Source organism: Ovis aries, chromosome 6 (genome assembly GCF_016772045.2).
Source record: "Ovis aries strain OAR_USU_Benz2616 breed Rambouillet chromosome 6, ARS-UI_Ramb_v3.0, whole genome shotgun sequence".
NCBI lineage: Eukaryota > Metazoa > Chordata > Mammalia > Artiodactyla > Bovidae > Ovis > Ovis aries.
The window spans coordinates 93,479,195-93,504,884 of record NC_056059.1 but is presented as its reverse complement, the minus strand read 5'-3'; the positions used below and the strand labels follow the sequence as shown (position 1 = coordinate 93,504,884).

The following is a 25,690-nucleotide window of genomic DNA, read 5'->3' as shown; positions in this document are numbered from 1 at the left end:
GCTTTTGAACTGTGTTGTTAGAGAAGATTCTTGAGAGTCCCTTGGACTGCAAGGAGATTCAACCAGTCCATCCTAAAGGAAATCAGTCCTGAATATTCATTGGAAGGACTGATGCTGAAGCTGAAACTCTAATACTTTGGCCACCTAATGCACAGAGTTGACTCACTAGAAAAGACCCTGATGCTGGGAAAGATTGAAGGCAGGAGGAAAAGGGGCTGACAGAGGATGAGATGGTTGGATGGCATCAGTGACTCAATGGACATGAGTCTGAGTAAGCTCCAGGTGTTGGTAATGGACAGGCAGGCCTGGCGTGCTGCAGTCCGTGGGGTTACAAAGAGTCCAACACGACCGAGCAACTTAACTGAACTGAATATATGGAAGCAACACAAATGTCCATCAACAGATAAATGCATAAAGAAGATGTAAACATATACACAAAGGAATATTACTCAGCTGTAAGGAGTGGAATTCTCCCATTTGCAATAACATGGATGGGCCTAGAAAGTATTATGCTTAGTGAAATAAATCAGATGGAGAAAGACCAATACTGAACATTACCACTGAAACATGTAATCTTAAAAATCTAAAAAAACTTAAAAAGTCCCATAGACACAGAAAACACACTAGGGGATACTAGTGGGAAGGAAGTGGTAGGGGCAAGATAGGGGTATGGGGTTAAGAGATAAAAACCACTATGTATAAAATAGATAAGCAACAAGGATATAGGGTATAGCACAGGGAAATATAGCCATTATTTTGCAATTACTTTAAATAGGGTATAAGCCATAAAAATATTGAGACTTCCCTGGTGATCTAGTTAAGAGTAAGACTCTACATTTCCAATTCAGGTGGCACAGTTTCAACCCCTGGTTGGGAAACTAAGATCCCACATGCCACTTGGCACAGCCAATAAAATAAAAATTATATATATACATGTATATATATAATCACTATGTTCAGTTCAGTAGATCAGTCGTGTCCAGCTCTTCGAGACACCAGGCATCCCTGTCCATCACCAGTTCCCGGAGTCTACTCAAACTCATCTCCATCGAGTTGGTGATGCCATCCAACCATCTCATCCTCTGTCATCCCCTTCTCCTCCTGCCTTCAATCTTTCCCAGCATCAGGGTCTTTTCAAATGAGTCAGCTCTTCGCATCAGGTGGCCAAAGTATTGGAGTTTCAGCTTCAACATCAATCCTTGCAATGAACACCCAGGACTGATCTCCTTTAGGGTGGACTGGACTCCTTGCAGTCCACGAGACTCTCAAGAGTCTTCTCCAACACCACAACTAATATAAAATCAACTATACTTCAATTTATCAATCAATAAAATTTAAAAAGCCAAACCTCCTCCAGAAAAAAAAGAAATTTAAATTAATAATTATAAAATAAAATTTCTCATTAATAAAGAATTCTTTCTCCTGCAGTTTCCTTTTTGTGAGTAACTCCAGGGCTTTCTTATCCCTGGGAAAATGACATGATCTGTCTGACTAGTAAATTTAACAGAGTAACTGGGCATGCTTAACTCAGTTTTGTCTTCCTTCCTCTTCTAGAAGCAAATCTTTCAACCGAGAGCATAAGCTTTTCTCTGCTTCTTGAAGCAATCATTCACACTTAAGCAGACCTTCTACATGAGAAAGCTGCCTCAGCAAAGCTTTGTCTGTGGTGCCTAGTTGGGGGTTTGTGTGGGATTGTGGGGGTTCAGAATCAGAAAGCCTATTTGATTCAGAAATGAAAGCTCTGCCCTCTGTCTCCTATTGCTGATGGTCCTTCAGCTCTGCCATCTCTCACCTCCTCTCCTTCCTCCATGAGTAACTCTTCCTGCCTGTTCACTCAATGCCAGCCCCTGTACGACAGTTATTGTACTATACAACTCTACTTTTCCAGGTACTATACTGAAAGATTTAAAACAAATTTTAAAAGATTAAAAAAAAAATTTTTTTAAGAGAGACAGAATTAAAATTATACTCTCCACCTTCATTTCATTGATTAAAAAACTTTTATGGTGGTATTTTTACTTCTATATTCATTCTTTGTTTCAGAACTGGAGGAGAAAAGGAAATCTTTAGTGTTCTTTCAAGCACCCAAGACTTCCCTGAACATCTCACTAGGCACAACTAGGTATTATACTCACTCTTAAGCCAATCCTGGCAAGGAAATATAAGCTTCCTAACTAGCTTGCAATGAGCATTTACACAAGTGGGCAAGGGGTGAGAAATGGAAGAGAAAAAAAATAGGACTTTGCCAGCAGGGTAAAGGAGAACCCAGGGTCTGTAACTCATATCTTTTAGTACTTGGAAATTAATCGATAAATATCTGCAATCCAGGTAGATCGCTACTACTACATATGCACGCTTAGTCACAGTCATATCTAACTCTTTGCGACCCCATGGACTAAAACCCTCCAGGCTCCTCTGTCCATGGAATTCTCTAGGCAAGAATATTGGAGTGGGCAGCTCCCTTCTTCAGGGGATCTTTCCAAACCAGGGATCAAACCCTGGTCTCCTGCATTGCAGGCGGCCATCTGAGCCACCAGGGAGGTCTTACTACTGCTACCACACATACCAACAGTAAATATGAGAGGCAGAGGGTTCTCCCACGCCGCTGATTTCAGGTTAGAGTTTCTTCTGTTTCTCTCCTCTCATCTTTTAGATACAGTTTCCTCTGGGTTAGAAGGAAACTACAGTCAGGGCACAGAATAAGTATCTCTGTTAAGAATTCTCTTCTACTCATGATTATAAAACCATTTCAAGAATGTAAGTTCCAAGGAACTATGAAATCTGCTCTCCCGTGTAGACATCCTCCCTCCTCTCCCCAGCCCCTCCCACACCCACCCAATTTCCCTTTGGAAGAAAGGCATAACATAAATTTAATAAATAACCAATCTTGGGAGCTGTCAGGAAAGAACTCACAGGTCATGGCCCAAACTCAAGCATCTTCTGGGTACTAACAATAAACTGTTTCTTACTAGGAAAGTTTTTCCCTTTCCTTCTTCCTTTCATTTAGTTTATAAACTCTGGGAAACTAAGAAATTATGACTAAAAATAATTTAGCTGGCATACCAGTGGCTATGGACTTATTTTACATAAAACCACTCAGATTTTTAAAAACTGTTTTATGCCAACTTTATATTTAAGTGTCCCTTCCTATCACAGAAGCAGAATGCCATCCATATGCGACTTTCAAAGTAAAATTTTCTTTAGACATTTGCCACTCATACTCCAAGAAAATATAAGCTTGCTTAACTCATAAATGTCACTTGATATTTATATATTATCTTTTCCCATAATAGGCAGACAGCTTTAAAAATAACAATAATGAGATAACACTATAAGGTGTTATAAATGAGTGACAGTTCTTTTCTAGGGTACCTATACATATGCATATCTATTTCGTACTATGTATAAAATAAACATGTACATGTATATATTTTGTATTTATAAATAGACAAATGAAGAAAAAAAGAAAATGAGGTACTAGGCAATTGTAGTAAAAATGACACAGACTTAAAAAGGTGTGGGAAATGTATGATCTGAGCAGAAAATTGAGATATATGATCATGCTACCACATTCTGAACAAATTAATATGGCTTCCAAGCTCAGCTGCATCTTCAAAATTCAATAGCATAAGAAATGTATTTGTTAACTTAAAACATCTGTTCCTACCACAAGAATATGAATAAAAATCTAAACGCATATGGATTATTCATCAATAAAAGCACAAAATCTCTTGTATTCATTCTCTCACAATTATTCCCAGAAGATACGAATCACCACATCTGATTATGGTGGACAATTTATTAAAACCCAGCAAAGGAAAAAATGAGGAACTTCCCTGGTGGTCCAGTGGTTAAAACTCCAAGTTTCCAGTGCAGGTGCCTTGGATTTGAACCTACGTGCCATGTAATGTGGCCAAGTTATTTTTTTAAAAAAGAAGAATAGAATAAAAAGAATCATCTGAGGCACCTAGAGCCCAGTCCTCAACACCCGGTACCCAAGGGTATAAAATAGGTCCTTTGGAAGGAATGCAGGAAGAAACCCATCATTGTCGGCTCTGGGATCAGGAAATTTTCTCACCCCTACAAGGGCTTCGTTAAGGCAGAAACACACAGCTCTAATTGTCAATTCACACAAGTCAGAACCCAGGTTAGAAAGGCTTTTTGAAGTCTTCTAGACCAAGCCAGTTAGAACTGGACATGGAACAATAGACTGGTTCTAAATCGGGAAAGGAGTATGTCAAGGCTGTATATTGTCACCCTGCTTATTCAACTTATATGCAGAGTACATCATGTGAAATGCTGGGCTGGACTAAGCACAAGCTGGAATCAAGAATGCTGGGAGAAACATCAATAACCTCGGATATGCAGACACCACCACCCTTATGGCAGAAAGTGAAGAACTAAAGAGCCTCTTGATGAAAGTGAAAGAGGAGAGTGAAAAAGTTGGCTCAGCTTAAAACTCAACATTCAGAAAACTAAAATCATGGCATCTGGTCCCATCACTTCATGGTAAATAGATGGGGAAACAATGGAAACAGTAACAGACTTTATTTGGGGGGGCTCCAAAATCACTGCAGATGGTGACTGCAGCCATGAAATTAAAAGATACTTGTTCCTTGGAAGAAAAGCTATGATCAAGCTAGACAGCATGTTAAAAAACAGAGACATTACTTTCCCAACAAAGAGCCATCTAGTCAAAGCTATGGCTTTTCCAGTAGTCACGTATGAATGTCAGAGTTGAACTATCTAGAAAGCTGACAGCTGAAGAATTGATGCTTTTGAACTGTGGTGTTGAGAAGATTCTTGAGAGTCCCTTGGACTGCAAGGAGATCCAACCAGTCCATCCTAAAGGAAATCAGTCCTGAATATTCATTGGAAGGACTGATGTTAAAGCTGAAACTCCAATACTTTGGCCACCTGATGCGAAGAATGGACTCATTGATAGGACCCTGATGCTGGGGAAGATTGAAGGCAGGAGGAAAAGGGGACAACAGAGGATGAGATGGTTGGATGGCATCACTGACTCGATGGACATGAGTTTGAACAAGCTCCAGGAGTTGGTGATGGACAGGGAAGCCTGGTGTGCTGCAGTCCATGAGGGTCTCAACTGAGCCACTAAGCAACTGAACTGAGACCAAAGCACCAGTATCTCATTTATGACACAGGCTATCCAGTCTCCACTTGAATATCTCTAGTTAAAGGACTCTCATTATTTTTCAAATTTTATTTCAGCACCTAGCACAGTAATGACGTGTTGTTAATTTTCTATTAAAAAAAATTAAGTTTTTACCTCAGAATAATTACAGATTTACTAAGTGTCGGGGGGAGGGGGGCGCTGAGTACTTAATAGAGAAAGCTTCCAAATTCTCATGTCTCTTCTCCATGAAAATTCTTGAGCATGTTGATGAATACCAGCACAAATATAAGTCTAAGACATTTTCATCTCTATGGTCAACCTCTTTTGTGTTACACTTCCGAATAAAAGAAAATTACGCTACATCAAGTGTTTTAAATGACACTAGCACTGAGGAGCTCTACTTGCCTTCTCTAACCCTCTTTAACCCTGATCAACAAGGCTTACAGACTAGACCAGAAGTTTTCGATTTCTTTCACCACCATATACAGTGGATAACACTCCCACAAATATATCAGACACTGCCAAAACACCAAAAATATTTTATAAAATCTATAACAGAAGGAAATTATAACCACAATGAAATAGGACCTCAGACCTGTTAAACTGCCTATGATAAAAAGATAAACGATAACAAGTGTTGGAGAGACTTGGAGAAAAGGGAACTCTTACACACTGTTGGTGAGAATATAAATTAGTGTAACCATTATGGAAAATAGTATGGAGGGTTCTAAAAAAAAATGAAAATAGAACTACTTTATGATGTAGCAATCCCAGTTCTGGATTTATATCCAAAATATGAAATGAGGATCTTGAAGAGATCTGCATTCCCTTATTCTTCCCAGCATTATTCCCAATAACCAATCCAAATACCTATCAACAAAAGAATGGATAAAGAAAATATAATATTGATAGTGGAATACTGCTAAGTTGCTTCAGGCGGGTCCGACTCTGTCCAACTCTATGGACTGCAGTCGGCCAGGCTCCTCTGTCCATGGGATTCTCCAGGCAAGAATACTGGAGTGGGTTGCCATGCAATATTATTCAGTCTTAAAAAAGAATGAAATCCTCCTTTCACAACAACGCAAGTGAACCTGAAGGACATTATGCTAAGTGAAATAAACCAGATGTAGAAAGACAAATATGGCATGATCTCATTTATAGTTGGAATCTAAAATAGTTATGCTCATAAAGTAGAGAACAGAGGGTTAGCAGTGGGAGGGAGCAAGAGAAAAAGGGAAGAGGTTAGGCAAGGGGTACAAGGTTTCACATGGGCTTCCCAGGTGGCGCCAGTGGTAAAGAAGCCACTTGGCAATGTAGGAGAAATAAGAGATGCGGGTTCAGTCCCTGGGTTGGGAAGAACCCCTGGAGAAGGGCATGGCAACCCACTTCAGTATTCTTGCCTGGAGAATCCCATGGACAGAGGAGCCCATGGGGTCACAAAGAGTCAGACACGACTGCTGTGACTTAGCACACACGCATGCACAGGGTTTCACTTTACTCAAGATGAGAAATGTGGACAAATGTGATTATAATTAACAATACGAAGTTATATACTTGAAAGCTGATAAGAGGGTAGATCCGAAGTGCTCTCAGTATAGAAGGAAGGAAGAGAGGGAGGGAAGACGGAAGGGGCGACTAAGCTGATAGATACCTTTATTACCTTGATTGTGGTGATTACTTCACACTGCATACACGTATCAGATAGTCAAGTTGTACATCTTAAATAAATATAACTTTTATTTATCAGTTATACCTAATAAAGCTGGAAAAAATTACCAGAATATATAGGACTGATTGCAGATGAAGGCTCAGTTGTAACTCCACTCCTTTTTCTTTTATTCAAGAAAATATATCAAGCCATATGGCGAGAGCAGTGCTGTAATAATTATACCCATATGTATATATTTATAAAACAATGATGTAAACAAACAAATAACAATCTCAAGGGCTCTAACAAGTTTTTGTGACCTTTCTCAAACTAATAACAACACAACAGCAAGCCTTCACCCAGGGTGAGAACCATCCATGAGACTAAAATTCAAGCTGAAGTTAAGAGTTTTAAAGTTTAGAGTTTTAAAGTTCTAACACTGCACAGTCCAATACAATAGTCAGGAATCACGTGTGGTCATTTGAATTTCAGTTAACATTAAGCAAAATTTAAAATCCCATTCTTCAGTGTCACTAGCCACACTTCAAATGCTCAACAGCCACATGTGGTCTGCAGCCACCATACTGGAGGATGCAGCTCTGGGACATTCCCATCAGCACAGAGTGTTCCGTCGGATGGCACTGTGCTAAGGAATCTTGGAGAGGGTCTCATCTAATGCTCTCATTTTACAAATTTAGGAACTGAGACTTCATTTCATTCAGGTGACTTACTCAATACTACACAGCCAGTAATTACCGAGCCAGGACCCAAACTAAGACACGCTGGCTTCTATCACACAGTCATTTCCACTCCGACATCTTGTTGTCACCTAGGTGATGTGAGCATCCGTTCTTGCCAAGCACAGTTCTGGGTTCTTTCATAAGTATGCTCTTAGGTAATCCTCACACCGGCCCCATGAGGAATATTCTTATATAGACAATATATCTATATTATATAGACCATATATCTCAAGTTAAGAAAGTTAGCGGTTTTCTGTGTATGGGAAGATGCAAGAGTCTGGGCACTGAATCATTCCTTTCATATGCATCCCAGCTATCTGGGGCTGGTATCTTGTGTTTTTCCTCAGCCATTTAAAGTATCAGAGCTGAGACCAGACAGCAAGTAGTAGCAGAATCAAGATTTAAACTCCAAAGTCTGGATCCAGCCACTGTGTTATATTATGCATTAATATACTAACTACTCCACAATTTTCACTGTTCTTGAAAACTTTTTCCTCCTTTCAAATGTGCTAAAAGTTGATGCCTCATGATTCATTTTGCCAGCATTTGTGAGGAAAAGGATTCCAAGGAAGAAAATCCCAACACTCAACACTGTTAATCTGAGGAAGAACAGTTGTGTCCACCTTTGCTAACTGTAAACTGCTTCACGGCAACGATCATAGGAGCTAACCTTTGTCAACTTAAAAAATAGTCACAACCTAAAAGTTGGGAATTCTGTTTTATTTAGGGGGAATTTTTAGGACTTCAAGCCCAAGAGACAGCACCTCAAGAGACCCTGAGAGAACTGCTCCAAGGAGCAGAGGGGAGAAGTCAGGTTATACAGATGTTTGCAACAAACAGCAGGTAATCGGAACATCAAAAGTATTTCTGAGAATTAAAGAAAACCATATATCTCAAGTTAAGAAAGTTAGCGGTTTTCTGCGTATGGGAAGATACAAGAGTCTGGGCACTGAATCATTCCTTTCATATGCATCTCAGCTATCTGGGGCTGGTATCTTGTGTTTTTCATCAGTGCTCACCATAAGGAGTGGTTACAGACTGACTGCCACGTCTCACCTTTACTGTGGGTTTCCCTGGTGGCTCCAAGGTGGAAAATCTGCCTGCCAATGTAGAAGACATGGGCTTGATCCCTGGGCCAGGTAGATCCCTTGGAGAAGGAAATGGCAACCCACTCCAGTATTCTTGCCTGGAGAATCCCATGGACAGAGAAGCCTGGCAGGCTACAGTCCATGGGATCACAAAGAGTTGGACATGACTACACAACTACACAGCAAAAACTTTATCATCGGTCACAAGCACTGGGCTAAGTGCTTCTTGCTGATCTCCTTTACCTTTGCAACAATCCTGTGAAGTGAATTGGTTGTCTCCATTTTACAGATGTGAAAACTGAAGAGTCCAACCATCCATCCTCAGGAAGAATCTATGAGGGAGATGTTTGACTATGGTGACGCCAAAGGAAAGTGAAATTCTTTTTACTCGGTAACAGATGGAAAAGACCAAGAGATAGGTGAAAACTCTGAAATCAAAGCTATTGTCCTCCTCACACATGATGCCCTGTCACAGGTAAACATATTAAGTAGAGAGTTTCCCTCTGACAGATCCCTGATTTAATCCAGCCACACTCTCTCTCCCACTGCAGCTGACTTTGGAGAAAGTCCAGACAGTCCAGGACTGCAGGGATACTGTGGGGTAAGAAAAATACCTCAAAATAGACTACACAACATTTCTAAAGGTAGAGGACCTTCTTGGGTATTTTCTAACCTGAGGAATGGAAAGAAGAGAAAGGAAGGAAGATAGTCGTAAAAAGAAGAGGCAGCTGAGATCAGCACATCACTAAGAAATGGCTACATGGGGCCTAGAATGAAATCACTGCAAAGTGTCCCCATGAGTCCTCAGAGCTGTCAAAAGTTGGGTAACACCATACATTATCCCACCAAAAGTTGAGATTTGTGTGGATACACATATAATACAGCATGTACTATACTTTAAGATGGAATGATAAACCCACCTTGTTTCAAGTGGTGAATTTAGCACAGCTGGGCTTTCCTGGTGGCTCAGATAGTAAAACTATCTGCCTGTAATGCAGAAGACCCAGGTTCAATTCTTGGGTCAGGAAGATTCCCTGGAGAATGGAATGGCTACCCATTCCAGTATTCTTGCCTGGAGAATTCCACGGACAGAGGAGCCTAGAGGGCTACAGCCCATGGGGTTGCAAGAGTCAGACACGACTAAGCATCTTTCACTCGTCACTCAGTGCAGGAGAGCCTATGCTAATTGGGAAGGGGTTAGCCAGGGACAGCTGGCTTTTGCAGGAGGTCAGGCCAGAGACTGGCAGAGACAGCTGCACAACAGGTGCAGCAGGGAGGGGCTGGGCACACGGGGCTGAAAGTAAAATAAGCCAGTTGTGCTTAGAGACAACAAGCAGACTGGCCTGGCTGTGAGAAACAGCATGCTCAGTGAAATGGCTCTAGGGTCAGACCTGGGTTGGAACATGCTCTCTGTCAAGCGCCAACTACTTGTGTGTGATTTGGAACAACTGACTTAAGACTTTCTGAGAATCAGGTTCCTTATCTGTAAAGACAATGCCTGTTTCCTGGGATTGTTGAGAGTGTAAAATACATAGGAGGTGCTGATTAACTCTCTTTCCTTTCCTTCTTAGTTCATAAAGAGGAATTTTGTTATTGCAGAAAATTACATGCCAACTATACCATCTGGGTGTCTTCCCCACATTATCTTCTTTACAAAATCATTCAGGAAAGGATCTATATGTATATATATATATATATATATCCATTGCTTCATACAGGAAGCAATGGAGATTCAGGAAGGTTATTTAACTTGGTCACAGAGCTGGTTTGTAGCCGACGAGGAAGAATCAAAGCAAGGTCTGTCAGCAAAAACTCTAATTTGAAAAGATATGTGTACCCCACTGTTCATAGCAGCACTGTTTACAATAGCCAAGATGTGGAACCAACCTAAATGTCCATAAACAGATGAATAAAGAAGATGTAGCATGTATATACAATGGGATATTATGCAGCCATAAAAAAAGAATGAAATAATGACATTGCAGCAACATGAATGGACCTAGAGATGATCACACTAAGTGAAATCAGGCAGAGAAAGACAAATATCATATGATATCACTTATATGTGGAATCTAAAAAAAATGAAACAAATCAACTTATTTACAAAACAGAAATAGAGGGACTTCCCTAGTGGTCCAGTGGTTAAGAATCCACCTGCCAATGCAGGGGACACAGGTTCAATCTTTGTTTCAGGAAGATTCCACAGGCCACCAGGCAACTAACCCCACATGCCGCAACCACTGAGTCTGAGCAGTCTAGAGTCCATGCTCCACAACGTGGAGGCACCGCAATGAGAAGCCCACGCTCCGCAGCTAGAGAGTAGCCCTCCTCATCTCAACTAGAGAAAGTCCACGTGCAACAACACAGACTCAGTGCACCCAATAATCAAAACTGAAAGACTTGAAGACATAGGAAACAAATTTATGGTTACCAAAGTGGGGACGGCGGGGATAAACTAGTAGTTTGGGATTAACATACACACAATACTATATGTAAAACAGATATCGGCAAGGACCTCCTATATCTCACGGCTAAGTATATAAATATCTTGTAATAATCTAAAATGGAAAAGTATCTGAAAAAGGTATATATACATACGCACAGACACATAACTGAATCACTTTGCTGTATACTTGAAACTAACACAACATTGTAAATCAACCATACTTAGATTTAAAATCATTTTTTTAAGGTCTGTCAGACTACAAGCATCATGAATATTCCACTCTATATGATCACTTCCAAGGCAACTAATAATGAGATAGAAGCCGTACCAGAGGAAGGAATATTCACAGGACTGAGAGCAACCAGCACCCAGTGCTTGGATCCGTGTCCTCATTTGGTTGGTATGTTTCATGGAATTCTGAGTAAAGCTGATGCTTTGCCATTTCAATCAGACCCACTTTCCATTTTTGGTTACTTACCTGCAATGAGGGAGACCTGGGTTTGATCCCTGGGTTGGGAAGATCCCCTGGAGAAGGGCATGGCAACCCATTCCAGTATTCTTGCCTGGAGAATCCCCATGGACAGAAGAGCCTGGCAGGTTACAGTCCATGGGGTCACAAAGAGTCAGACACGACTGAGCAACTAAGCATAGTACCTGAGAAATGAGCTTCCCTGGTAGCTCAGACAGTAAAGAATCTGCCTGCAATGCTAGAGCCCAGGGTTCAGTCCATGGGTTGGGAAGATCCCCTGGAAAAGGGAATGGCAACCCACTCCAGTATTTCTGCCTGGAGAATTCCATACACAGAGGAGATTTATGGGCTACAGTCTATGGGGTCACAAGTTGGACATGACTGAGCGGCTAACACACAACACCCACCTGAGAAATTTAAGAAGTGAAGAACTTCACAGTCCTACCCCAGCTCCCCGGCTATAAATGGAGGGTCTGGACTACATGATCCCTGAAGTCACTCCCAGCTCTAAAAGGCCCACAGGTAGGATTCACAGGGTTTGGGACGGTGACAGCAGACCACCATCCTCACAGCCAGCTCCCAAATGCCATGCCTCTTACCACAGAAATCCTCTCACCCAAGGAGTTGCTTAAACAGTATATAAAGGTTCTTAAAGTCTGGGTTTTAAATTAAAAATACATAAATGCATATTCATTCAATTTCACTGATGCAGGTACAGTGCTTTTCCTCAAGACCAGCCTGTGTGGTAAGAGAGCAGCAGTGAATTAAGCAGACAATCAGCTATGGCCACAATGCACCAACCTCCCTGCCAGCCTGAAGTCCTGAAGTTCTTTAAAATGGAAAAATGACTTCACATGGTTGCAAATAAACCCAAATGCAGAATCTCTCTGGACTTTTGTGTTTCTCCCCCAATCTTTTAAAATTGTTTCTCTCACCCTTAATTTGACAGCAAGTTTTCAGCAACTCACCTCTTAAAGTATTCAACTCTAAGTATTCTAGTTTCCCTAGAAACAAATGCTATTTATTTTCATATTCCCACCTCAGCAGTTTAATTAAACTGTAAGTCAGGTTTCGTCACTCCTCTGCTCTTAGCTCCTCCAGCGGCTCACCCACTGATTGGAAGGACAAGCTAACATCCATGCAAGGACCCACCGCGCGGTCGCCACCTGCCTCTCTGACCTCGTCTCCTACCACACTCCCCTGGGTCACATGCTGCATCCACACTGACCTCCACGCCCTTCTTCAAATGGCCAAACAAGCTCCTGCTTCAGACTTGACACTCACTGTTCCCTGCTCTGCAGTTCTCTCTTCCTGGACGTCCGGTGGGCCAGCTCTTACTGTGCCCCTCTGATCTTTCTTCAAATGTCACCTCACTTCCTCGGGGAGCCATTCCCTGTCCCCTTATTTCAAGAGGCCACCCCTGTCCCCTATTTAGCCTTTTCTATCTCTCCCCTCTCCTTATGTTTTCCCTCTTGGCATTAATCTGATATTGCTTGTTCCCAGATGCATTCCCAGTGCCTAGAATAGCAGGTCCAGGGGTGTCACTCCATAAATACTTGTTGAATAACAATCTTTATTATTGCAGCAAATGTATTGTCTTTCTCACTGAGTTGCATAACCACAATCATAAGTATACCAGGCTTGAGGACATATAGAAACAAACACACCAAAGTCTTAGTAAGTAAAGAAGCCAACTGCAAGGGTCACAGGCATGCTGGTGACCACTCCCTTAACCTGATCCAGCCGAACTGACCTCTCCAGTACTTGCTACAGTCATACTCAAATGTCCACTACCACGCTGCCACACCAAACACAGAAGGCAGTCAGGACACTGTCTTCAGACTCAGGAGGAACAACCAGAAAAAAGTCAGGTTGTTTTGTTCTGGCCCACTCCTTAAAGGTCAGTTACCTTTAGCAGGTCTCTGTCTCTCTCACTCTTGGTTCTTCATGAAAAAGAGGGAGGGTATAAAATGACATGTGGCCTGTCTATTTCACTGATCTACTGTATGTATCAGGTAGATAATTGATAGCTATGAAAATATTCTGAAAAGCTAGGAAGCACTCTATACAACAAGTAATTTTCTTTGTATTAAAATGGACAAACGATCTCTACAGCTCCCCCAAACTGATGATATACTTTATAGCACTTTGATTTTAAAATGCTTCTTAAAATGTACTAAAGAAGAAACCAAAGGAAAAGTAGGCTTTTAAGGGTATGGAATGGAAAAGAGAGTGGAAAATGGCTTTCTCCTGATTCTTTATAGAAAAATATAAGGAAGGAAAATGCTCATAAATCTCCAGAGCAGTAACTCTATTACATAAAGTTCAGATTCAAGAATATTACTGTGAACATCTACAATTATCTAGATTCTCAGATATTTCAAATATTTCTCATTTATTTCAATTCCATAAGGATAATTCAAGATGACATATTAGTATCACACATGTCAATAGCGGGTTGGGATGTAAATGAGCAAACCCTTTCCAACCATTTGAGTTCTTTTTTTTTATTATAGCATTTATTAAACTAAAATAAAAAAGTGGTGAAGAATGACTTGTCACACCATTTATTAGAGTTGATGGAGTGTAGATGGTCTTTTCAATAAGGCATTAACATACTGTTATGCACCACAGTACACTATTAATAAAAAGAAATGCAGGAATCTTGCATCAGCTTATCCCACAAGTCATTCTGACATTAGATTCAAAATCAATTCTACTCTACATGGCAAAGATTCAGAGATATAATGTTAATTTGTTTGTTGTTTACAACACTTAAATGTCTAATGCAAAGCAATGGTCAGGATCTTCCACATTGTACTCAATAATCACAGATTTTCTTGGAGGGGGGATTCAAAATGCAACAGCGAGATAAAGAAGTTGTGCCCTAGTTCATATCTGACAAGAGAATGGCACCTAATTTTCTCTCTGATTGAAAGAACACACGGGACAGCCACTGAATGCAAATTGTGTTGGGTGTCTGAATTTCTCTTCCAATACCTGAGCATCTGAATGGAACTAATTCACTCTGGAAAAGGTATTAAGTAATTGAGCATGATTGTGCCAGGATGAGGGATAATCCTCAAACCGAGAAGGAAAATAAACATATTTTACAATGACAGGGTCACCTCACTCAGTAACCTCAATCAAGTATTCTACATTCATAAGAAATAAGTCAAATATATGAGGAATGACCTACCGCCAACAAGGAACCCTGATAGACACAAGCACCTGTGGGAGAAAAACAAAACAAGAAATTAAAAGAGGTACATAACAGACCAACAGGCACAGCTCTGGCCAACTAACACAAAAACTGCATCTACATGCATCATAATCAGCAAACTCTGCTTTCTCCAAAGACTTAAAAGCTTGAGGATTCTTCCCTTGCGAAAATAACCCCAAACTCTAAAACGATATTTCTAGGACACACATGAGGGAAGGCACTGTTGAAGCTTATCATCTGAATTTTAAAATAACTATGTTTCCAACGACATGTGATACATACAGTGTGCATTTTCCTATATGACAAATCAGCAAAGCCTCCATAATCCAGCCCCAGTTTACTGATCCAGGCTGCTTGGCCTTTCTTCACTTACACAAATTCTCCAGTCGAACCCAAGAGGCCAACTTAGGATCCCATGGTAATATTTTCCTATTGTCAATGCCTTTACTCATTTTCGTTTCCTGCAGGAAATGCATTTGGTCTAATCAAGTTCCTTGAACTTGATCACATCTCCTTCATGAAGCTTTCCAGCCCACATGATGATTCCTTGTCTAAAACGATTTTTGAACAGCACAACAGGTGTTGATTTAACCTATAAACATGCAGGCAGTGTGTGAACAGCTACTAGCTCAGAAACACACTTCAAAGCAGATTGAAATAGCATACACACACCAAGAGCAGACCCTGACAATGTGCCATACTTGGATGGCCAATGAGCAAAGGACACATTTTACTACAGTGCCTCGCCTCCAACAGATCATTGGGAAAGTCTCAATACTATTAACTTCTCATGACGTTAGGACTGGTCTACATTATCTACTAATAGCGGAATGAAGAATAATATTCAAAGAAAATTAAATGGTTATTTACACTTGGGCTTTGAATCAAAGATCTCTATGGGCAAATTTACTGAAATGACTTTTGTGCCCTTGACACTCAAATAAGAATAAATTGAGATAAAACCTTGGGGGAAGTTCTTCCTAAGTAACTTACTTTTCTTTAAGAAATTCTATTCCAAAGACTATTTAAGTCTATGGTATATCATAAGGATATACATACACTTGGATATAGATACATTTATAAAATAATCATGTGGCATGCGGGTATATATATAAAATAATCATATGCTTAGTCACTAAGTTATGTCCAACTCTTTTGCAACCCCACAGACTGTAGCCTGCTAGGCTCCTCTGCCCATGGAATTTCCCAGGCAAGAATACTGGAGTGGGTTGCCATTTCCTTCTCCAAAATAATCATATAGAGGTAAATAAATACATATCAACACAATTCAATTCTTAAAACACATACTTATTTAACAACTTCTGACATTTCAAAGTCTAACATAAAGATCATCACTTAGGTAAAATTTAACAAAATTTAACCTTTAGATAAAACCATCCTCAAATAATTTTATTACCCTCTTCCACAGCACTACCCTTCAAAAGCCACTATCCTTTCAAACCTCTAAAAGGTATCAGGTATCTTAAGAAGTATCCAAGTATTCAATTCATATCAAAGTCCATTTCTGGAAATTTGGACAAATGTTATAAGTTTGTTGTACCATGAAAAAATAAAGTGGAAGTGAGTGGGGCCCCACAAACAAACTTTGTTAAGCCAAATATCTGCTAGATACTGAAGTCAAAACTATGTGTAACTCCTGATAAATCCTATCATTAGGAAAAGGAGTTAACTCAATTTGGGTTGCTGTAGGATGTACAATTCTGAAAGAAATAAGCCTTGGCCTCTGCAGGCTTTCCTGCAACACAACAGCTCTACCCAAAAGGCAGCTGCAGAAATGAGTACTAACATGACTTCCAAAACCTCACTGCGTCTTTCTGGAGGATAGAAAGCATTCCACTGTAACGCCCAGTTCCATCAAACATTCATCACCACCCCATGCCAGATGTAGTCCTCGTGTGCAGGCATACTTTCCCATACCCACACAAGCTTCACACCCACCGGGAGACAAAGTCGCTGGGTGCAGCTTCTGGTGCTGCCTTTTCACTAATCAATCAACCCACACACTTTGGAAAACAAAGTTACTGTCTCCACTCATCACTTTTTCTCTTATGGAAATGATCACATCACTTTTCCTCTTATGGAAATGATCGCAACTCTGAGGTTTCAATTTTGGCTTATTTGAACTTGATAGGCAACTCCAGATTAATGGGAATTCTGACCAACGAGTGGTAAAGATCCTCCTGCCAATGCATGAAACATAGGAGACGCGGATTCAGTCCCTGGGTAGGGAAGACACGGCGGCCTAAGAAATGGCAACCCACTCCAGCGTACTTGCCCGTAGAATCCCATGAACAGGATCCTGGTGGGCTAGGCTCTATAGCGTCGCGAAAGAGTTGGACAAGACTGAAGCGACTTAGCACACATGCCCATGCACGCACAGTGATGCGGATCTAGAAGGAGAAACAGGCCTTCTAGAAGGGAAACAAGGAAAAAGACAAGAGGAACCAGAGGCCTCTGACCAAGAGCTTGGCCAGTATTAGGGCATGGAGCACAGCTGAGACCGCGAGTAATTGAAGTTCTGACACCTGTGAGAAAGTACGTGAAGTTTTACAGGGTGAAGGGATCAGACAGTGCCAAGAAGGAAGCCGAGATCATGTGACCATCCCCACTTGGGGTTGGTGCCTTTCTCGCAAGTCCCATAGACAAAATGTCACTTCATACTCATGTAAACAAGTAAATGTCTGTTTTTAGGCCCACTGGCACATTATAAGGGAGTCTATTATGAAACACTTGTATAAAGTCTGAAGTTTTCAGAGGAAATTTGAGATACAATTTGCACCTGTACTCACAGCCTGAAACTATTCACAATAGAAACCCCTACCTGATAACATGAGCAAATTAGAGATGTTAAAACCTAAGACTCTCAAAATGTCAGATCCATTAGTTCAAAGAAATAGTGGCAGATAAGATTATAAGATATGAAAAAATTTGGAGACCATGGTATCACAAAATCATGACTCACTAGGAACAAGCAGCCACAAGTTGGCATTTAAATTTTCAAGCTTTTATGTTGTGCTCTAATTCAGCATATGGCTTGCACACTGTGGAATAGTTAAAACAGAATCGTTTTCTGAACTGACAGGACAACTCATGTCCTGATTATTGTCAACCAGGAGTCAGATCAATTAATAGAGTAGTTAAATCGAAAATGGGCCAACTGTTTTTAAACTAATGTAAGACTTGGCACAGGGCTCCAGCTATGCCATGTGGCAACCCCTCCCCTCTCCTAAGCCAAGTGGTGGCCGAGTATTTTACGACTACTCATGTCTGAGTAAAATTGAGTAATATTGCCACTCAAGTCCACAACAGTGAATACAGATGGCTGTGCTCTCACTAAAGGATTTATTTGCAGAGGATAACACCTAGAATCCAATCCCCAGAGGAGAACATAAATATAATATGAGGGACATAAGAGCCTATGACAATATAAACACATCTTTATTTCTGCTAGTAGTTAGTTGCAAAAGCCAAAAGATTCAGAGTTGCAACTGTTCAATATTGGTAAACCCACCAAGGGTCAATGTTGACATGTCCCTATGGCTCTCTTATCTATTTTAATGGTTTTCCAGGAATGTAAACTCCTTCAGGGCAGGTATTATGATTTTTTTTTTGATGTCTATATGTCCCTACCAGACATAACCTGATAACCCAATACATAAGCTCTCAATAAAGATTTGTGGAATGAAAGAGCGAAGAGATAGGTTATTTCTTCCCATCCAATGTCTTTCCTTCCTTAACATTGAGTTTTAAGCACTGACTCTTACATAGGAGGAACTCTCCAGCCAAGAGTAGAACCAAATAGGATGATCCACCCATAAATGAAACACCATCAAATTATCCATTTCAATATATTCCATTAATGGCCTTTAAAGGAAAAAGACTGCTGCTGCTACTGCTGCTAAGTCGCTTCAGTCATGTCCAACTCTGTGCAACCCCACTAGGCTCCTCTGTCCCTGGGATTCTCCAGGCAAGAATACTGGAGTGGGCTGCCATTTCCTTCTTCAATGGATGAAAGTGAAAAGTGAAAGTGAAGTCGCTCAGTCGTCCCCGACTCCTAGCGACCCCATGTACTGCAGCCTACCAGGCTCCTCCATCCATGGGATTTTCCAGGCAAGAGTGCTGAAGTGGGTGGCCATTGCCTTCTCGTGGAAGACTGTAAAAATGGCTGAAGTCACATGGGGAGTAATGGACACAGACTACAACTCAGTTCTCTGACTAATTCAAGAATCTTTCTCTATCCACCAGCCAAAAGGTTTTACCTAGTGTAACTTCACACAACCAGAGTCAACATAACTCAAGATGTTCTTCTCCAGGAAATGTCATGGAAGAGCCCATCTGATTCAGAAAGTAGCCATGTTTGTTAGAAGTGTCTGTGATTTTCTGATTTTCTTAAGTTGTCAAATCATAGTGGTTTGTCAGCTTGATGATATAAGAAAATGTAAAATAACACTGTCAATTACCTGTTGGTAAAACTTCAGTTTTCTTTTAATAATTAAAATAAAATTCAGAACTAGGAAACTGCAACTGATTGCAAATAAAGCAGTAAATATCGAACTTTTTTTTTTCTATGTTGGATGATTAGCACAAGTATTGTAGAGCTATCACCTAGCCAATTTCTGCATTTGATAAATAATAGAACACAGCCTAAAGAAGTTAGGTGGTTCATTCAAGGCCACATGGCAGCAGTCTAAGCTTAATTTGAAATGTGGTCTGGCAATACTCATTCACCTGAACAATATTTCTTAGTACCTATTGTGTACCAGGAGCTGAGCTGGAGATATAAAAACCAAAAGCCTTCTTAAGCCCTCAGTGAGCACACAGTTAAATGAAGACGACTGCATCTTTAATTTGATTAATCATTTTATTAGTTTTTTAAAGTTAGTTTTATTGGTTATTTTGCTGAGGCACTAATTTGCAATTTCTTTGAATGTAAAATGAGGACAATAAAAGCAATTAACCCAGAAGAAAAAAAAAAAAAGACTGAATCTTTATCAACTAAAATTATTGAATTATTAAATGGTGTTTTACTAGAAACATATATGACATGCTCTCTGAGCACTGAGAAGAAAACAAATTCTGCCTGAACAGCAAAAGTATCACAGAATTGGTCACATCAAGAGACCCACACATGTGAATACTTCTTTTCCATTTTTAAAAATCATTGCCAGGACTAGTACTAAAAACTTGAGGAAATATTTAAGATCCTTAAGCTCTCCATCTCTGACCTCAATGCTCTTATTTTTTTAAGAGAAAAAGAAAACCCTGACGGAATCAAATCAAAAGTCTCATCAGATGACAATTGATTTTCCGGTTGTGGGGCTGTTATCATTTAATTAATTTAATTAAATGAGATTAAATATGAAAAGCGCTTAGCCTAGTGCCAGGCAGATAGTATGTGCTCCATAAATTTCCCTACTCATTCATTCATTATTAGGCAAGCATGGGGCTTCCCTGGTGGCTCAGCTGGTAAAGAATCCGCCTGCAATGGGGGAGACCTGGGTTCCATCCCTCGGTTGGGAAGATCCCCTGGAGAACGGAACAGCTACCCACTCCAGCATTCTAGCCTGGAGAATTCCATGGACTATATGGTCCCTGGGGTCGCAGAGTCAGACACGACTGAGAGACTTTCAGTTTCTTTCAAGCATCGTTATGACTTGGATGGAAACTCTCAAACATGTATCAATCCAAGTTGTGAGATGATTCTAGAATGTTCTGAAGGTGGGCTGAAACAGTAAGAAGCAAAGTATCCAAAGACTCTTCGGAGGAATAGTGCCCCTCACGCCCCACATTTCCTCTCCCTCGTCTGAAAACTCGACGTTCTTAAACTTTGCCCTTTTTGTCAACCAGTCTTCCAAAGAGCGAACCCTCCAGGCCCTTCATAATGACTTTTGTCATTTCAAAAGATCTGCTTCTGAGGAGCCAATCGTTGCTCTATTCCAACACCTCCCTGGTGAGCTATGGGGGTACAGATAGCACGTCTTCCGCGTGGCCGGGATATGATCCTAAATAGGAAACTCCCATCACTCGGTGACAATGTAATTTTTCTACGTCTCAAGTTCACACTGGGGTGTCCTAGGTTGACTTCCCCATCTGCTTCACTACAATTAAGCCCTTTAAGTTTTATTGTTTTCTAAGTCTGCAAACACACGCACACATAAAGACATGGTTCTACAGGTTATGCCTTGTTTGAAAAGGGCTGCACAGGTCCCAGACCTGCTCCTTCCCGGGGCCGTATACTCTTAACATACTTCCCGGGAGGGTGCAGGCAGACGGTCCCTTCACCTAAAAGCAAGCCCCCAGTGCTGTGCGTTTCCAAAGCCACGCCACCCTCTCTCAGGAAGCTAGCTAGGAAAAGGCAGCAGCTCAGGTGGCTGCAGGTCCACCCTAGCAGGGCTGTGTCCCGCCGGGGGCTGCGGCCGCCCCCCCCCCCCGCCGGCTGCCCGGGTCCGCACCCGCGAGCCGCCCCCAGTCCGCACCTGCGCGGAGAAGGCTCCCAGCCCCGCGGCGCCCGCCGCTGCGGCTCTGATTTGAAGCGGGGCAGGTGAACCCTCCTTCCTGAAGCTGGATGAATAATGAATGGAGCCGGGAGGGGAAGCCGAGAGCCCAGCGCGGTGGATTAAGCCGTCTTCCTCCGCCCACCGGCTCCCTTCCCCCTCCCTAAGCCCAGAGAGGCGACTTTCCCGGCGACTCCGAGCAGGTGGGAATTCCCGGCGCCTGCATCCCAGGACCCCCAAACTCTTGATCTTTTTATCGGTGCATTTATTTGCCCGAGCTCACATCGCTTTTGCTATCATGGCGACAATTCCCACCTTCTCCTTCCTGTCCCCCAGCTCCAGGGTTTTTACACGTAGACTGGAGCCCCGGAGGAAAACTGGGAGGCGGAGGGCGAAGTCAGAGAATGGAGCTAAACTCTTATTAACCAGTTCTTTTCCGCGGAGGAGGCAGCCTGGTGCCTTTCTGTACTAGGAAGATTTATTTTAGTGCGATTGAATTGCCCACCTCCAGAACACGCTCTAACCGGTTTATAAAATCTTAATTGGAATTTACGGGGAGACCCACTGGGGCAAGGAGGGCGGGAGAGGAGGGGGGTTTTAAGGAGCCGGATTTTATGTTTCATGGGAGCAGAAGTATTTTTACGCAGGTAAGAGCAGTTGTTCTCTTCTCACCTACGCTCCATGTAGTTGCTTTCCACTCGGGGGCACCAGGGAAGTGGAATAAAGAGAATCCAATTTCAGGGATAGCACCTTCAACGGCCGCTACCCCCGCCCCTCCCCCGCCAAAATGCGCTCAGGGCAGAGAGGAGTGGGGTTTTGGATCCGCGTGCAAAATAATCAGGAGTTGGATGGAATCTTCTCAGAAAAAAAACCCACTCTAGATCCCCGGCCACCCACCTACCCATCCCCAAAAAACTTCCATCTGACTCACAATACCATAAACCGGCTGAGCTTTTAAAAGAGCACGATCACACGCACGCGCGCGCACACACAGACAGACACACAGCACCGCTCTCTCACCTTCAGAATGATGAGGCAATGCTGCAAATTCCGCCAATGTGAGAGCCATCGCGAGCCACACTTGGAAGACACTCATTGCCGCCTCGGCACTCACGCTGGAGAAGCCCAGCTTTCAGCATCCAAGAACCAGTTATCAGCCGAAACGCAGGCTTCCGCGCCCCTGGCTGGGCGCACCGAGAATAGGGGGCGGCGGCGAGCGGTCACCTCCGGGGAAACGAGGCGACAGAACAGCGAGAGCGACACACATCAGCCCCGAGGCGCCGGGGCGGGAGGGGTTTCAATTCACTCACAGCCGGGGGACAACGCGCCCAGCTCTCCAGCCCAGCAGGGCGCCAACGCGGGCAGAGCTGGGAGAATAAAAGAGAAGGCAGGGCGCACGCAGCTCCCCGAGGCCAAGTCTAGCAGGAAAGTTGCCGGTCACCGGCCGACCTGATCTCCCAGTAGTTCCTTCAGGCCGGACCCATCCACTCCCGGGTCCCCGGTGGTGGAGACTCCGGCACGTCGGCTCCCGGCTCCCCAAACCGTGGAGACCCCGCGCAGGTTCCTCGGCGGCACCTTTTTAAAGTTCGCTGGACACTCTCCGACGGCGCCGCGTCGGCCAAAGGGGTTGCCGGGAGCCCCGAAAGACCCAGCCACCCCTTTTTCTGCGCTGGGCCCCCAGGGCTCAGCGGACCTCAGCCACTCCGGGAGGCTCGCGGGAAACTTTGTGCGGCGCTGCGGTCGGCTCCCGGGACTCGCCGGTGCTGCGGCCGCCCGGCGCCGCCTCGGGCTGCGCTCCCTGCCGCAGATCGTGCGAATGCTCCGGAGGAGAGCCCGGGGGTGGCGCCGCTGGACGCAGCCGCTACTTTCGCGCCCCAGCCGCCAGCCGGGGTGAGGAGCGCTGCCGGGCGCGGTCTGTCCGCGCCGGCGGCCACCTCCGCACTGTGCGCCCGGAGCCGGTCTGCAGGGTCGAGATGCGATTACAGACGCGGAGGAGGAGCCATCATTTCAAATGCAAGGAGGAAAGAGCTGGAGAGCCCGGAAGGGACCCCAGAATTAGAGCCACTTGGACCAGAGAGCCCGGAAACGCAGAAATTCAGTCCCCCTCTGGAGCCCCGCGTTTAAAGGACAGACGCTCCGCCTCCCTCCCCTCCTTCCTCTCTCCTGAGCTCGGAGTGAAAATGGACCCAGCGACTCCGAGCTTTGGCAAAAGATTCCTGAGAGTCACGTGGAAAGGGGAGAAGCTAGGAGGGGCGGAGGGGGAGAGAGGGGAGGCCGAGAGAGCAACCTGATCCCCTGATTCTTTCGGCTGGAGTTCAGATTGCCTTTGTCTGGGGCGGGATCGAGGGAAGGGGAGGGGAAGATGGCGTGGTCCTGACTTCTGCAGCCGAGGGGCCCGCCAAGAGGATGCACACCCCTCACTTGGGAGGCGGTACGCCCACCTTCAAATGCCCCGGCAAGGCTCGCACCCTACACCCCGCCACTCCAGCTGGACTGAGAGTGAGGCGGATCTGACCCATCTTCCTCGCTCTGGGACCCCCGGGTTGCCGCATCATGGGTTTACCAGCAGCCTGGGAGGATCTCGGTGTGTGTGTGTGTCCGAGGCGGGGCCTCCCACAGTGAGTGCACCCCTATCCCTCCCCGAGAGAGGTTGTCAGTGGAACACTACACGGCCTCGGCGCGGTGCCTTCAACTGCGCCCCCAAATGCCCAAGACTGGGAAGGAAATGTCCGGGCAAGGCAGGCTGGCACAGGCGCTTGAAGAGGGGAGGTCTTCATTCCGGCTCAGGACTAAGTGATGGCAGCTGATTTTTATAGGACCAAATGAAAATAGCTGGTCTAGGGTTAATTATTTGATGAGAACAGTTGCATCAGAGAGATGCTGTCTGGATTCTGATTGGCCCAAAGAAGAGACGATCTGGGTCTCTCAGCTGACCCGAGATGCGTGAACCTGTCAGAGGGGAGTTATCCAAGCACTGAACCCCTGAGCTGTGAAACAGCAGGGGCCCCCATTTATTTCCAGTCTTTGCCATCTCCATAATCCGTGGATGTTTACTCTGCACTGGTGCTGCTGGGAACATTCACTTTTCAGAATAACTGGTTAAATTGTAACTGGCAGATCCCAGTAACTAATTCTACTAGCCAAAGCGAAAGGAAACGTCTGACCACCCAGCACTGATAATTGCCTATTCACAGGACCCAGGGGGAGAAGGCAATGGCACCCCACTCCAGTACTCTTGTCTGGAAAATCCCATAGACGGAGGAGCCTGGAAGGCTGCAGTCCATGGGGTTGCAACTGAGTGACTTCACTTTCACTTTTCACTTTCTTGCATTGGAGAGGGAAATGGCAACCCACCCCACTGTTCTTGCCTGGAGAATCCCAGGGACGGGGGAGCCTGGTGGGCTGCCGTCTATGGGGTCTCACAGAGTCGGACACGACTGAAGTGACTTAGCAGCAGGACCCAGGATCGTGCAATTCACCCTCCGTCTCTCAGGGTCCGAGGTGGTCACAGGGACTGAGACTGTCACCTTTGTACCTGAAGCACATAGTTGTTGTTGTTCAGTCACCCAGTCCTGTCCAACTCTTTGCCACCCCATGGACTGCAGCATATCAGGCCTCTGTCCCTCACCATCTCCTGAAGTTTGCCGAAGTCCATGTCCAGTGAATTGACAATGCCATCCAGCGATCTCATCCTCTGACGCCCTCTTCTCCTTCTGCCCTCAATCCTCTCCAGCATCAGAAACTTTTCCAATAAGTCAGCTATTGGCATCAGAAGACCAAAATACTGAAGTTTCAGCTTCAGCATCAGTCCTTCCAATGAAGGACTAAGTATGAGTATTCAGGGTTGGTTTCCGTTAAGTTTGACTGGTTTGATCTCCTTGCTGTCCAAGGGACTCTCAGGAGTCTTCTCCAGCACCACAATTCAAAGGCATCAATTTGTCAGAGCTCAGCCTTCTTTACCATCCAGCTCTCACAACCATACCTGACCACTGGAAAGACCATAATCATAACTATACGGAACTTGGTTGGCAGAATAATGTCTCTGCTTTTCAACACATTATCTAGGTTTGTCTTAGCTATCCTGCCAAGAAATCAAACATCTTCTGATTTCATGGCTGCAGTCACCATCCACATTGACTTTAGAGCTCAAGAAGAAGAAATCTGTCCGTACTTCCACCTTTTCCTGCCCTATTTGCCAGAATAGCTAACATCCGCTGGATCATCGAAAAAGCAAGAGAGTTCCAGAAAAACATCTCTTTCTGCTTTATTGACTATGCCAGAGCCTTTGACTGTGTGGATCACAGTAAACTGTGGAAAATTCTGAAAGGGATGGGAATACCAGACCACCTGACCTGCCTCTTGAGAAACGTATATGCAGGTCAGGAGGCAACAGTTAGAACTGGACATGGAACAACAGACTGGTT

At 43.6% G+C, this 25,690-nt stretch overlaps 1 protein-coding gene across 1 annotated transcript in view; it reads right to left on the bottom strand.

Annotated features, from left to right (window-relative positions):
- Positions 1 to 23,363, bottom strand: part of FRAS1 (Fraser extracellular matrix complex subunit 1) — a 523,572-nt gene extending 500,209 nt beyond the window's left edge. The window contains exons 1-2 of the mRNA XM_027970762.2: positions 22,287 to 23,363; positions 14,728 to 14,759 (exon numbers count right to left, since the gene is read on the bottom strand). Of these exons, the coding sequence (XP_027826563.2) occupies positions 14,728 to 14,759; positions 22,287 to 22,362 (108 nt within the window). The 5' untranslated portion in view covers positions 22,363 to 23,363. The remainder of the gene's footprint in view (positions 1 to 14,727; positions 14,760 to 22,286) is intronic.
- Between the last annotated feature and the right edge of the window lie 2,327 nt (positions 23,364 to 25,690).